Source organism: Mobula birostris, chromosome 23 (assembly GCF_030028105.1).
Source record: "Mobula birostris isolate sMobBir1 chromosome 23, sMobBir1.hap1, whole genome shotgun sequence".
Lineage (NCBI taxonomy): Eukaryota > Metazoa > Chordata > Chondrichthyes > Myliobatiformes > Myliobatidae > Mobula > Mobula birostris.
In genome coordinates this window covers 60,852,471-60,867,837 of record NC_092392.1, presented here as the reverse complement: position 1 = coordinate 60,867,837, position 15,367 = coordinate 60,852,471, and the positions used below count along the sequence as shown (strand labels likewise).

Sequence of the window (15,367 nt, the reverse complement as noted above, 5' to 3'; positions counted from 1 at the left end):
TAGAGACACTCACCCTCTCCCAATCTCCGGAGTCGTTTCGTCCCAGCTACATGGGTTCCTCTCCCGGGCGGTGGAAACGGCCGGGCTGGGAGCTACTCTAGGAGCAGGAGAAGGAGAGAGGTTTGTTCTGGCGGGAGGCGGTAATGAGTACCGTGGAGTGACCAAAGGTGGTGGACGACCAGTTCTTTCTCTATGGCGTTCTCGGAGGCGATTGTCCAACCTGGTGGTCAGGGAGATCAGGGAATCCAGGCTGTCGGTGTCGTCTCTTGCCGCCAGCTCGTCTTTCACCAGGTCGCTGAGTCCATTCAGAAAAACCCCCTGGAGTGACTCATCGTTCCACTCTGAGTCGGCCGCTAACACCCAGAACTCACGGAATATTCGGCATGAGCGTGAGCCCTGGCGGAGAATGAGTAGATGCTTGACGGTGTCTTTACCACGGACGGGGAAGTCAAAGATCTTTCTCATTTCCGCGATAAAGGTGGCAAAAGAAGAGCCGATATCCAGTTGGTTGTCCCAGACTGCTGTGGCCCATGCTAATGAACTTCCCCGCAGCAACCCCATGATATAAGCAAACTTCGACTTACCTGTGAAGTAAGTTGACGACTGCTGTTCAGACACCAGGGAGCACTGAAGGAGGAAGGCCCAGCACTTCCCCAAATCTCCAGCGTAGTGTTCCGGCTCAGGGACGTGAGGCTCCCTTGGCGGAGGTGTTGGTGACACGTGGGGGTTGCCGCGACAGGCTGTCTGGACTGGTTAGACAGGGTTCCAGGAGTGGGTTGAGTGAAATGAGTGCAGACACGGTCCACCTGGTCACCGATCTGCATGACGTGAGCAGACAGGGAGCAGAGGTTCTACATGACCTCCTGGAGGAGTTCGTTGTGCTGTCCCGGTAGAGAACCCCGGCTGGCAAGGGCTTGTTGAAGGGTATTTGTGTCCGCTGGGTCCATGGTGACCAGATTGTTCTGTTGCACGGAACGGATGAACCCGAACGCGGGACACTGGCACGGGGACTGAGTTAGGATGCAGACGAGGGTGTGCAAGTAGCTAGAGCTGAACGGCAAAAGGAGGGTGTACAGGAAAGCAGGAGGCAGGCAGAATTTATCTTGACACGGAGCGTAGAAAGGCAAACAGTAGACAATACTTACCTTGACATGGAGAGACGGAGTTACAGAGGTAAACCTCGGTACTGAAGTAAAACTAAGCGGCCATGAACGTTAATTACCACACTGGCTAAACAACGATCTGGCAATGAGTGGATGCAAAGCCGGGGTTTTTATGCTGCAGATCTTGATGAGAACTAGGGAATTAGGAGAAAATGGAGAATTAACAATCAGGGCTATGACACTCCAGGCCTGTTCTCAATAGAGTTCAGAAAGATGAGGAGGGAATCTCATTGAAACCTAGCAGATACTGTAATGCCTGGATGAACTGGACATGGAGAGGATGTTTCCATTTGTAGAAGAATCTAGGACCAGAGGGCATGCCTTAAACAGAGATAAAGAGGAATTTCTTCAGCCAGACAGTGGTGAATCTGCAAAATTTGTTGCCAAGGTGGTTTGTTCTGGCCAAGTCACTGGGTATCTTTAAGGGACAGATTGATAAGTTCTTGATTGGTAAGGATTACAGGGAGAAGGTAGGAAAAAGAAATTGGAAAAAAAAAATCAACCATTTTTGAATGGTGAAGCAGACAAATATACAGTACAGGAGCCTAATTCATCTCCTATATCTTTGAGACTTCTGTTAGAATTGAATGAAGTCTTGAAATGCGACCTGTGAGAGCGAGTCTCATGACTACTGCATCAGTTGACTGTTATTGGTTCTTCATGAGTGACCAGGGGCATGGAGAACTTTGGAACTGGATTGTTATTGTCACATGTACATAGTTACAGTGTTATGTAGTTGCATAGCTTGTCTTGCATACTGTTCATACAGATTATTTCATTACACAATGGATTGGGGTAGAACAAGGTAAAAATAATGACAATGCAGAATAGGATTACAATTACAAAGTGCAGTGCCAACAAAAAGCTGCATGATCACAACAAGGTAGATTGTGAGATCAAGAGTCTAACTTATCGTACCAGGGAGCCATTTAATAGTTTTGTAATAGTGGGTAGAAGAAGCTTTCCTTGAGTCTGCTGCTGCGTGCTTTCAGGCTTTTGTATCTTCTGCCGAATGGAAGAGGGGAAAAGAGGGAATGTCCGTGGCGGGTAGGGTCTTTATTGAGTAGTGTAGACAGGGTCCATGGGAGGAGCTCAGGATCAGAACTGGGTTTATTTATTATCACTGACATAGTACAGAGCAATACATAAAAATACCATGTTACTGTAAGAAATACACATCAAAAATAATTTAGTAGTAAAGCAAAAATAGTGAGGTAGTGTTCGCGGGTTCATGAACTATTCAGCGATCTGATGGCAGAGAGGAAGAAGCCTAAAACACTGAGTGTGTGTCCTCAGGCTCCAGTGCCTCTTCCCTGATGGTAGCAATGAGAAGAGGGCATGTCCTGGCTGGTGAGGGTCTTTAATGACAGATACTGCCTTTTTGAGGCATCATCTTTTGAAGATGGTGGGCACGTGCCCACGAGGGAGCACGTGCCCACGAGGGAGCACGTGCCCACGAGGGAGCTGGCTGAGTTTACAGCCCTCTGCAGCTTTCTCTGATCTGTGCATTCGAGCCTCCACACCAGATGGTGATGCACCCAGTCAGATAGGTACTGTACGTCAACCATGGTACCTCTGTACCTGCTTCCACAGAATGTGCTGGCAATCTAACTATATAATACCGTCATACTGGAAGCCTAGGTCTGATAGAAACTCACCAACCTGAAACAATAGTTATTTTTCTGTCACTGTAGATGCTGCCTGACTTACCGCAGATTTGCTTTATTGTCTGTGTTTACGTTGGAATCCTTTGGTGCTTCCTTAGTGAAGCTCTCACCGTTTATCAGGTCATTGCAATTTCACGGATGTGGAGTGCTCGCAAATCAGAGACCGGATTATTTCTGGATCCAGGAGTCCAGCCTGAGGGACTGCCTTCTGTGTGAGAGAGAGTGAGCTCTAGCAGACAGTATGGAGATTTGCAAAACACAGAGATCCCCAAAGTCAGGCCAGGAACGTCTGAGGGCTTAGAATGCAATGTGAGAGAGGGAAAGCAGGAAACATAAGGAGAAAGGTCCAGGTGTTGCAGCTCATATTCATAGAGAGGTAGAGTACAGAACCTGGCCCTTTGGCCCACCAAGCCGCTGCTGATCAAGCACCCGTATTTAATCTGAAACTAACACATTTTATTCTGTCCTGGGACCCCTGCTCTTTGTGATTTTTATAAGTGACCTGGATGAGGAGGCGGAAGGATGGGTGAGTAAGTTTGCGGATGACATGAAGATTGGAGGAGTTGTGGATGGAGCCGTGGGTTGTCAAAGGTTACAAGAGGATATAGACAGGATGCAGAGTTGGGCAGAAAAGTGGCAGATGGAGTTGAATCCCGATAAGTGTGAGGTGAAGGCTGGGTGAATGGTCAGTTACTTAAGAGTGTGGATGAACAGAGGAACCTTGGGGTTCAAATCCGTACATCCCTCAAGGTCGCTGCACAGGTTGATAGGATAGTTAAGAAGGCCTATAGGATGCCAGGCTTCATTAATAGGGGGATTGAGCTCAAGAGTAGAGCAGTCATGTTGCAACTTTACAAATCTCTGGTGAGACCACACTTAGAGTATTGTGTTCAGTTCTGGTCACCTCATTACAGGAAGGATGTGGAAGCTATGGAGAGGGTGCAGAGGAGATTTACCAGGATGTTGCCTGGATTGGAAAACAAGTCTTATGAGGCAAGGTTAGCAGAGCTGGAACTTTTCATTTTGGAGTGTCGAAGGATGAGAGGGGACTTGATAGAGGTCCACAAGATTATGAGAGGCATAGATAGGGTGGATAGCCAGTACCTGTTTCCCAGGGCACAAATAGCAAACACCAGAGGGCATATGACTTGGCAGGGTCGGTGGTGGAGGCTAAAACATTAGGGGTATTTAAGAGACTCTTGGACAGCCACGTGGATGAAAGAAAGATAGAGGGTTAGGGGGTAGCGTGAGTTCACTACTTTTTTTTAGGAATATATGGGACGGCACAACATCGAGGGCTGAAGGGCCTGTACTGTGCTGTAGTATTCTAGTGCCTAGTATTCTCCACATTCCTATCAACTCCCCACCCACCCAATAAATTCAGCCACTCGCCTACACACTAGGGTCTCTTTGCAGTGCCTAATACACCTACTCTGAGGGATGTGGGAGGAAACACATTTAGTCAAAGGGAGAATGTGCAAACTCCACACAGACAGTATTCAAGGACAGGATTGAACTTAGGTCACTGGAGCTATGGGGTGACAACTTTACTCGCTGCTGCATTGTGCTACACCCAAGCATAGAGGCAACACAAGCAGCTGATAAAGAAATTTCCTTTGCATGGCAAAGAGTGTGTGTGAACCGGGTTGGAAAATTGTTTCTACAACCAGAACACAATGACAAGTACCCTGGAGTGAGGAGATGAGATGTGATGGAGGCTGCGGTGGGGTAAAAGTGTGCAAGTTGAACTTGATGCCATTCAAGGTCATTGTCACCAGCAGCACTTATGCCAAGCTACCACGTTTTACCCTGACCAGAGTAACCACACTGAGGTAGCTGGGAGGTGCTCATTAAAGTTGGGAATGTGGTAGAGTCAAAGGAGAAATGACTTGAGTTTTGTTGTGGTTGGCGTTTCCATACCTGCACAGTATAGCAGATGGAGCTAACAAAGGTCATAAAAATTGATTCAATGCGAATAATTCCTTCAACAACAAACCCACAGAGGAATGTGCAGTTTTCTTTAGCAGAGCTGAGAAACTAGAAGGCAACTGCCTTCTGGACAAGAGGTAACAGCTAGTAATTTACTCTTGAGGGCATTTCCAATGCCTAGCAAGGAACATCAAGGAGAGAAACTTCAGATGAGCTGGAGAGAGAACCAAGAGAGATAGCAGCCCCAGGAGACATGTGCACACTCCACTCCCACCACCCAAGTATCCAACTTGAGATGTGTTGAGAAATCAACATTTGCATAGATCCAAGCAATCTTAATGAATCTTAAACACCACTCAGTAGACTATGAAGGTGCTGGAATCTGGAACTGCCAGACCGGAAAAGAGCAATATTTTTCAGTGCGGGATGTCAGGAATGGGTTCTGGCACGTATGTGCTCAGTGAGCAGGGTTCTTGTTTAACCTGTTCCAACTTGTTATTTGTCAGATACAGCTGGAGGCGAGTGTTATTTGTAATCAACTCAGAACCAGAGGAATTTCAGTAAGGTCTGGACATTGCACCTGAAGGTCTCACTGGAGTAAAGGCAATGGACAATGGCAGATGGAAGAGGTGGAATAAGGCCGTAACCAGAGGCAGAGAGAAGTAGATGAGACGAGCCAAATAAAGTCAAAGCTCATACAGCATAGAGACAGGCCTTCAGCCCAGCTACCCATGCAGACCAAGATGTTCTTCTAAAACTTTTCTGTCCATGTGCCTTTTAAATGTACCTGCCTCAACCAGTTCCTCTGACAGCTCATACACATCACCCTCTGAGTGGAAAAGTTGCCCCTCAGTTTCCTATTAGATCTTTCACCCCAAATCTATGCCTTCTAGTTCTTGGTTCCCTAACCCTGGGAAATAGACTGTGCATTCACTCTGTATATGACCCTCAAAATTTTAAGCACCTCTGTAAGATCATCCTCATCCTCCTATGCTCCAGTGGATGAAGTCCCAACCTCCTGGACCTCTCTCCATAACTGTCCCTCAAGTCCTAGCAACATCCTTATAATTCTCCTCTGCACTCTTTCCGGCTTTCCAGAAGCTGGTGACTTATTCTGAAAACATGCTGCCCTTGCTCAAGATATCCCAACAAGGAGAACATCCTCTCGGCATCCACTCTTCCAGTGCTCCTTGGAAACCTTTATCTCAGTTGGATCACCTGATGAAGACTGGGGAGATGAGGGACCAAATATAGAATTGTGAGACCTTTGGATCTCTAGAAAGGATCCGACCAAAGGAGAAATAATCCCAGACTCAAGGCCAACGTCAGATTTTCCACCTGCAAGGGAAAACTTATCTGGTGACAGTTGATATTCTTCAGATTTCTGAGCATTGGAATTCTTAGAAAGCACCCATTCACTGAAGACCATTTGGAAACCGGAGGAGGCAACAAGAGTGGCCGAAGAACTGCTAACAGTGGCTGAGTCAGCCCAGTAAGATCCTGCTCAGGTATTCTAACTCTCCCCAATAGCCAACCCAAGGAGTGGTGAGCTGTCCTTGGCAGAGACTTGTGAGTAGATGAACTAGAACCTTGAATGCCAAACAGTTCAGGAAGATCTCTGGAAGTGGCCAAAGCAGGCAGATACACTGCTACACCAGGAAAGCCCTTCAACTCTCAACACTGGGAGTCAGGAACACAGTGGGAACGAAAAGAGGAGGAGATGGTTGAGAGCATTTTCCTAGCAGTAAATTGCATTAACAATTTGTCCTGGTCCAGTCAGCCAAGAAAGTTCTTTAGAAGGCTACGGAAATATGGTATGTTCTCAATGATTCTCACCACTATAGAGAGCATCCTAAATGGATGCATCTGGATTGCACTAACCGTCTCAACAGTAAACCTCTACACTCTGCATTGTTAGGGGAAATACAATCTACGAGCAAAACTAGTAAGCTGCAATATCTGCAAGCTGCCCACTTGGTAAACAGGAAACCCTTTAAGTCCCAAATATTTAATTTGTTCTTTCTAAATCTCTTTTATCCACATATTCTTTTTTGATTTATTTTGTGGATTTTCATGTGATCTACACTGAGCATAGAATGTTACAAGAAGAAACTCTCAGCCTATCTTCCTGGGGACAGTTCTTTGTTAGAAACCTTACCTGCAGTTCTTCCTCATGTTCCTGCTGAGTGTTTATTCAAATCCCTGTTCGGATTTACAATTCACACTGCTTTCACCGTTGGCCAGCCATTTTCATTCCAATTGCCATTCCCACTCTGACAAGTCGGCCCACGGCCTCCTCTGTTGCCATGGTGAGGCCACTCTCAGGTTGGAGGAGCAAAACTTCATATTCTGTTTGGGTAGTCTCCAACCTGATGGCATGAACATTGATTTCTCTACTTCCAGTATTCTTTTCCCCCCTCCCCCTTCTGCCTTTTACCATTCTTCATTCTGGCTCCCCTCTTACCCCCTTCTCTTCTCACCTGCCCATCACCTCCCTGTGCAGCCCGCTTCCTTCTCTTTCTCCCGCCGTCCACTCTCCTCTCCTTCCTTCCTTTTCAGCCCTTTATCTTTTACTCCTATTACCTTCCAGCTTCCTATTCCAACCCCCCCCCCCCATGCACCTATATGTACATTGAAGTTGTACAAAAAGAAAAATGATAACGGAATGCACAATGTAGGGCTTCGTTTACAGAGAAAGCGCAGCATGGGCAAACAATTAAGGTGCAAAGACCATGACAGCGTAGATTGAGAGATCAAGACATCTAAATGAAAGTAAGATGATTACAATGAGGAAAGATATGCACCAGTAGGCTGAGTCCAAAGTGAGCAATGAGGTATTGATAATTCATGGGCATTTGAAAATGTTTCCAACATTGGTAAAGTTCAAAGTTGCTAGAAAGCTGGAAATTAGCTTAGAAGCTATGTAAAATTACAAACAACAGGAATTCTGCAGATGCTGGAAATTCAAGCAACACACATCAAAGTTGCTGGTGAACGCAGCAGGCCAGGCAGCATTTCTAGGAAGAGGTACAGTCGACGTTTCAGGCCGAGACCCTTGTTGTATGTAAAATTACACCTGTTTTCTATAGTAGTCTGCTGGAGACATTGAAGACACGCATTCCAAAATAGCCATGAATTTAAAAGTGATTGGGAATGGTCTACAAATATGAAAATAAAATTCTTAGCTCAGGGTCATATTGGCTAAAAAATAGTTCAATATACACTCAGTGACCCACATTATTCGGTACCTCCTGTACCTAATAAAGTGGCCATTGAGTGTATGTTCATGGTCTTCCTCTGCTGAGCTCATCCACTTCAAGCTTCGATGCATTATGTGTTCAGAGATGCTCTTCTGCACACCACCGTTGTAACACATGGTCAGAGTTACTGTCACCTTCTCGTCAGCTTGAACCAGTGTGGCCATTCTTCTCTGACCTCTCACATTAACAAGGCATTTCCCCCACAGAATTGCCACTCACTGAGCGTTCTTGTTTTTCGCATCATTCTTTGTCAACCCTGTCATTCTTGGAACAGTTATGCATGAAAATCCTAGGAAATTAGCAGTTTCTGAGATACACAAACCACCCCATCTGGCACCAAAAAACATTCCACAGCCAAAGTCACTGAGATCATATTTCTTCCCGATTCTGATGTTTGGTCTGAATAATAACTGAACCTCTTGATATGTTTGCATGTTTTTATGTGTCAAGTTGCTGCCACCTGATTGACTGATTAGACCTTTGCATTCGTGAGTAGTGTACAGCAGTACCCAATAAAGAGGCCACTGAGTGTGTATTTTTATGCATGCGTGGGATTTCTTGCTTCATCTAAAGCAACATTTAATGCCCATCACTAATCACACTTGTGAAGGTGAAAATGGGCAGACTTCTAGAATAACTGGAATAGGTGTGCTGAGGAACGCTGCCTATTCCTGATGAAGGAATACCGGCAAACTTCAGAATGGTGTGCAGCAAGAGAGGAATTTGCAGACTAAAGTGCACCATTGGGCATCTGCTACCCTTGTCTTTCCAAGAAACTGAAGTCACAGATTTGAAAGGTGTTAACAAGGAACTCTTGTTGTCTAGCTAAATAACTAAAGTTCATTTTCTGAGTATAGTCACAGTGATGAAGGAAATGAACATTCAGGGTAATGATACAATATTTATCAAGTGGGCTGCTTTGTTTTGTATATTGGGACATCTCTTAAGGATTGTTGGAGTTACAATAAACTGGGCAAGAGGAGACCATAAGACCCTAGGAGCAGAATCTGGCCCATCGAGTCTGCTCTGCCATTCAGTCATGGCTGATTTTTTTTCCTCCCTACCCCCACTCCCCGGCCTTCTCCCCATAACCTTTGATATCATGTCCAATCAAGAACCTATCAAGCTCTGCCTTAAATACACCCAACGACCTGGCCTCCAGAACTGCCTGTGGTAATACATTCCACAAATTCACCACCCTCTGGCTAAAGAAATTTCTCTGCATCTCTGTTTTAAATGGACTCCCCTCCATCCTGAGGTTGTGCCCTCTTGTCCTAGACTCCCCCACCATGGGAAACATCCTTTCCACATCTATTCTGTCTAGGCCTTTCAACATTTGAAAAGCTTCAATGAGATCTCCCCTCAACCTTATAAATTCCAGTGAGTACAGACCCTGAGCTATCAAACGTTCCTCATATGATAACCCTTTCATTCCCGGAATCATCCTTGTGAACTTCCTCTGGACCCTCTCCAATGCCAGCACATCTTTTCTTAGATGAGGAGCCCAAAACTGTTCACAATACTCAGGGTGAGGCCTCACCTCAGCATCATGTCCCTGCTCTTGTATCCTAGCTCTCTTGAAATGAATGCGAATATTGCATTTACCTTCCTCATCACTGACTCAACCTGCAAGTTAACCTTTAGGGTGTTCTGCACAAGGACTTCCAAGTTTCTTTGCCCTTCTGATATTTGGATTTTCTCTCTGTTTAGAAAATAGTGTACACCTTTATTCCTTCTACCAAAGAGCATGACGGTGCTCTTCCCTACACTATATTCCATCTGCCACTTCTTTCCCCGTTCTCCCAATCTGTCTAAGTCCTTCTGAATACTCCCTGCTCGTTCAACTCTACCTGCCCCTGCACCTATGTTCGTGTCATCTGCAAACTTGGCAACAAAGCCAACAATTTTGTCATCCAAGTCATTGACACAAAACGTGGAAAGGAGCGGTCCCAACACCTTCTTCCTAATGGTGGCAGTGAGAAGAGAGCATGGCCTGGACAGAGAGGGTTCTTGATGACGGATGCTGCTTTCCTGCGTCTGCACTCAATGTAGGTGTGCTCAATGGTGGGGATAGCTTTACCTGTGACAGACTGGGCTGTATCCACTATCTTTTCCATTCAAGGTCATTGGTGTTTCCATACCAGGCCATGGTGCAATTCGTCAATACACTCTCCACTGCACATCTATAGAAGATGACGTACTGAATCTTCGCAAACGTCTAAGAAAGTAAAGACGCTGTTGTGCTTTCTTTATAAAAGCACTCACGTGCTGGACCCAGGTCAGATCCTCTGAAATAAAGTTGCTGACCCTCTCCTACTCTGATCACTTCTTGAGGACTTTCAGTTTCCTCCTTCTGTAATCAATAATCAGCTCCTTGGTCTTGCTTGTATTGAGTAAGAAGTTGTTGTGGCACCACTCAGCCAGATTTTCAATCTCCTTCCTATATGCTGATTCGTCATCACCTTTGATTCGACCTACGGCAGTGGTGTAATCGGCAAACTTAAATATGGCGTTGGAGCTGTGCTTGGCCGCACAGTCGTAAGTGTAAGGCAATAGAGTAGGGGTTAAGCAAACAGCCTTGGGTGCACCTGTGCTGATGGTAATTGTGGAGGGGATGTTTCTGCCAATCCAAACTAAGTGGGTCTACAAACGAGGAAACTGAGGATCCAATTGCACAAGGAGGTATTGGGGCCAAGGTTTTGAAGCTTATTGATTAGTTTTGAGGGACTGATAGTATTGAATGTCAGGCTGCAGTCAGTAAAGAGCATTCTGATGTACGCATTTTCACTGTGCAGATGTTCCAGGGTTGAGTGAAGAGCTGATGAGATGGCATCTGCTGTTGACCTTTTGTAACGATAGGCAAATTGGAGCAGCAGGAGTTGATATGTTTCATCACCAAGCAGTCAAAGCACTTCATCACTGTGGATGTAAGTGCTACTGGGTGATTCTGGTTAAGGCAGATTACCACATTCTTTACTTATTTATGTGTTGAGATACAGCACAGCCTAGTAATCCTCCAATTTAATTCTTGCCTAGTCACAGGACAATTTGCAATGACCAATTAACCTACCAACCATATGCCTTTGGACTGTGGGAGGAAACTGGAGCACCTGGGAGAAACCTCAGCGGTTACAGGGAAAACATGCAACCTCCTTACAGGCAGTGGTGGGAATTGAACCCATGTTGCTTGTATTGTAAAGTATTGTGCTACCACCTTCTTCAACGCTGGTGTAATTGAAGCCTGCTTGAAGCAAGTAGGTGTCTCAGATTTCCAAAGTGAGACTTTAAAGATATCAGTGAAAACTCCAGACAATTGATTAGCACAGGTCTTTAGTACTCGGCCATGTACAATGGGCTGGGGTGTTTTCCATCGGTTCACTCCTTGAAGGATGCTCTCGGCCTTAGAAACAAAAATAGTAGGGTCTCTGTGGACTGTGGAAGGTTGTGAAGTTGCTTCCATGTTTGACGGTCTAAATGAGCATAAAAGGCTTTGAACTCATCTGGGAGTGAAATCTTGTCACTGTTGTCTCTCGGTTTCACTTTGTGAGAGGTGATAGCACTCAAGTCCTGCCACAGCTGTCAAGCATCTTTCAGTGATTCAAGTTAGTCCAGAGTTGCCACTTTGCATGTGGGATGGCTTTCTGGAGGCCATACCTGGACCTTTTGTATTTTGCTTGGTCGCCAGACCCTAATGCCATTAATCTGGCCCTCAGCAGATTGCGGATCTCATGATTTATCCAGAGCTAGTTGGGGGAAGACTCTGAAAGATTTGTGGAGGCACACTCGTCTGCGATTGTTTTTATAAAGCCCGTGACAACTGTGGTGTACTTGTTCAGATCCTCGGAGTCCTTGAACACGACCCAGTCCACCAACTCAAAGTGATCCTGTAACCACTCCTCTGCCTCCTACAACCACCTCTTTGTTGTCCTTACCTCTGGAGTCTTGCTTTATAGCCTCTATCTGTATGGAGGTAGAAGGAGGACCCCTGATTTCCTGAAATAGGGTCAAGGGATGGAGCAATAGGGATTCCTCATTGTAGTATAACAGTGGTCGAGTATGTTGGGACCACTTGCTCTGTAAGTGATATGTTAATTATAATTGGGCAGAGATTTCTTCAATCCAGCCTGATTGAAGTCCCCAGCAGTGATTTGAAAGGTGTTGGGGTAGGCTGTTTCTTGTTTGTTGATGGTGGCTCTCAATACCTCATGTGCCTGCTTAACATCGACCTTTGGCAGTGTGTAAACTGTGGTCAGAATCACAGAGGAACACTCTTGGTAAGTAGAAAGGTCAGCAGTTAATCATTAGATATTACAGGTCGGGGGAACAAGAGTGCAACGAAACCGCCACGTCCAAGCACCATGAAGAGTTTATCCTGAAACACAGACCTTTTGCGCTCTTTGAAACAGCAGTTCAGTCGATCCGGTACATTAAGAACACCTCGAGTCCTCCTGACATATCCAGCGTGTCTGAGGTGAGCCATGTCCCTTGAAACCCAGAACACAGCAATACCTCATTTCCCTCCGATACAGAAATCTTGCCCTTAGCTCCTCAATCTTATTCTTCAGCAACTGTACATTTGCTAACAAGATACTGGGTAGAGGAAGTTTCATACCCTGATGTTTTAGTCTGGTTTGGGATCTTCCCTCCCCTGCCCCCTTCCAGCCATGGTGATGCACCTTTTCCCACTTAAAGGTACTATACCTGCATTCCTGCATCCACTGACTCTTTCAGAAAGTCATGAAATTGCTAGTTTGTTACAATGGTTCAAAAGTACGTTACTTAAAGCTAATTTCAGGCTGCAGTTTATAGTAAGAGTAGTTGAGAAGTATTGTAAGCTGTCTGCAAGCTGTCACTGTATTTCACCAGTGCCATCTTGCCTTATGAGAGTTTAGTTGGATCGTGTTTGGGGCAAGTGAGGCACCTTTTGATGTTGGGCTCAGTAGTATTGCTGTACATTCAAAATCCATCACCTGATATTCTGAATAGTCTGACCCTTGACCTCTGTGCAAACAGATGTTTGTGACCCATGATAAAGTAGTTCAGCATTTGGTCCCTGTTACCTGACCTTCCCCGTGTTCCTTCTCTTCAAACAGGTGATATTCCGCGCCCTCTCCCCGCCACACTCCATGCAGGATCCCTACAGTCCTCAAGCTCAGGAAGTGCTGAAGATCACCAACATCCGGATGCGAATGCTGAAGCGGCAACCGTGTCCCTGCTTGGCACAGGTATCCAGCCTCAAACCGCAAGCGTTTGCGCACTACGCAGTCTACGACTTTATCGCCATGGGCAGCTGCTTCTGCAATGGCCATGCTGAGCAGTGTGAGCCAGCAGAGGGCTTCAGGCCAGAACAGGACAACACCGAGACCATGGTACGTATGTCCACCATAACTCAGGACCAGCACTCCAGCATGGGATGGTACTGCCACAATTAATGCTGATTTGATTGACTTGCTTTTTTCCCCTATCACAGACTCATCGCAGATCTCATATTCCTTCTGCCGCTGTCGGTTCAGAGATAAGATCTGTTTGTAGATTGGGGGACTGCTTTGCAGAGAACCTCCACTCCAGCTGCCACACTGGGAGGATTCTCAGTGCCCACCTACTTTAATTCCAGTTCCCATTCCCATTCTGATATTGGTCCATGGCTTCCTCTATTGCCGTAATGAGGCCTCTCTCAGGTGAGAGGAACACCACCTCATATTTCATCTGGGTCGCCTCCAACCTGACGGCATAAGATTTGATTTCTCTAACCTGGTCATTTCTGCCCCCACCCCCTTCTCTCTTTTTCCATTCCCTTCCGACTACCTTCTTACACCTTCTCTTCTCCTCACTTTCCCAACTCCTCCTTCTGGTGCTCCTCTTCCTTCCCTTTCTCCTACGATCTACTCTCCTCTCCTATCAGATTCCTCTTTCTTCAGCTCTTTACTTTTCTCGCCTATCACCTCCCAGCTTCTCACTTCATCCTCCTTCCCTCACCCACCCACCTCCTCCATCACCGAGTTTCTCATATCACCAGCCAGCTTGTACTTTTCCCCCTCCCCTCGCCTTTTTATTTGGCTTCTTCCCACTCTCTTTCCAATCCGGGTGAAGCATCTTGGCCCAAAATACCAGCTGATCATTTCCCTCCAAAGATGCCACCTGACCTGCTGTGTTCCTCCAGTATTGTGTGTGTGTTGCTCTGTTTGTTATGGTCGAGATTTTGCTCACTTTGGATGCAGTTTCCAGCATTTCTCAATGTACCCACTGCAAACAAAGGTGCCAGCCAGACAGGCACTGCCAGCAATTTCCTGGCTGAGTTCTGCTGCTGGAACATCCCAGAGCAAGAGTGTGTGGATAACCCCAGCATTGCAGAATCCTTGCTGGCAGAATTGAATACAAAAGTAGGAAAATTAAGTATCTATTGTGTGGGGCATCTGTAGAGTATTGGTCTTCTTCTTTGAGGAAGACTGTACAAATGTTGGGTACAGTTCATTGAAGGTTTATATAGTGATACCTGGAATGGGTGGATTGTCTTGTGTGGAAAGATTGACAGATCTGCTGGGAGGAGCTAGTATTTGCTAGCATTTGCTAGCATAACCCAAGAGGAGACTTGACTGAAACATATAGAATCCCAAGGGATCTTGAAGGGACTATTGTGGAGAAGGTGTTTCCTCCAGTGGAAAAAATTAGAACTTGGGGTCATTCTACTAAACTAAGGGACTACATAATTAGGACAGATGAGACTTCCGTTTCTCTCTCAAAATATTTTGGAAGTCTCTTCCTTAAAGGGTAGTGGAAAGGGTCTTCAAATATTGTCAAGAATTAATCCACCTTTACCAGGAAACGGTTATCACAGGAGAGCCCAACTCTAAATGTATGGATGGAAATTACAATGGACATTTACAAAATGGAGAAGATAACAGCATCTGTTAATCATAAGTTGGAACAATTTTATTCATACTGGGAAAAATGGTTTAACTACATGACACCTCATAGGCCTGATTTTATTCTCACAAGTCAATGAATATGTTGTAAAAAAAAAGATCACTCCCTACTCTGTACATAGTTTTCTTCTTTCGATTGTAATTTCTTTCCGCTCCTTTCTGTAAGTGTATACCTCAGATAAATATTATGTGGAGATTTGTGACAAATATGATTGTGAGAGTAGTGTTCGGCACGGACTAGAAGGGCCGAGATGGCCTGTTTCCGTGCTGTAATGGTTATATTTAGATGTGAAGGGCCTGGCACAGGATCTGAGACTTTGTTCACGTGTGTGGGGACTTTAAGGTCACGTGGAAGAACGAGGTGTGTTGTCATCAGGTTATTATTTCTGTTTTGTTTAATATTTCAAGTTACTTAAGTGTTTCTA

General features: G+C 45.6%; 1 protein-coding gene across 3 annotated transcripts in view; it reads left to right on the top strand.

Moving 5' to 3' along the window:
• The window catches only part of ntn4 (netrin 4), a 685,630-nt gene that overhangs the window by 134,145 nt on the left and 536,118 nt on the right, over window positions 1-15,367 (top strand). For all 3 annotated transcript variants that reach the window (XM_072240967.1, XM_072240968.1, XM_072240966.1), the window contains exon 3: window positions 13,113-13,388. In XM_072240967.1, the coding sequence (XP_072097068.1) occupies window positions 13,113-13,388 (276 nt within the window). The remainder of the gene's footprint in view (window positions 1-13,112; window positions 13,389-15,367) is intronic.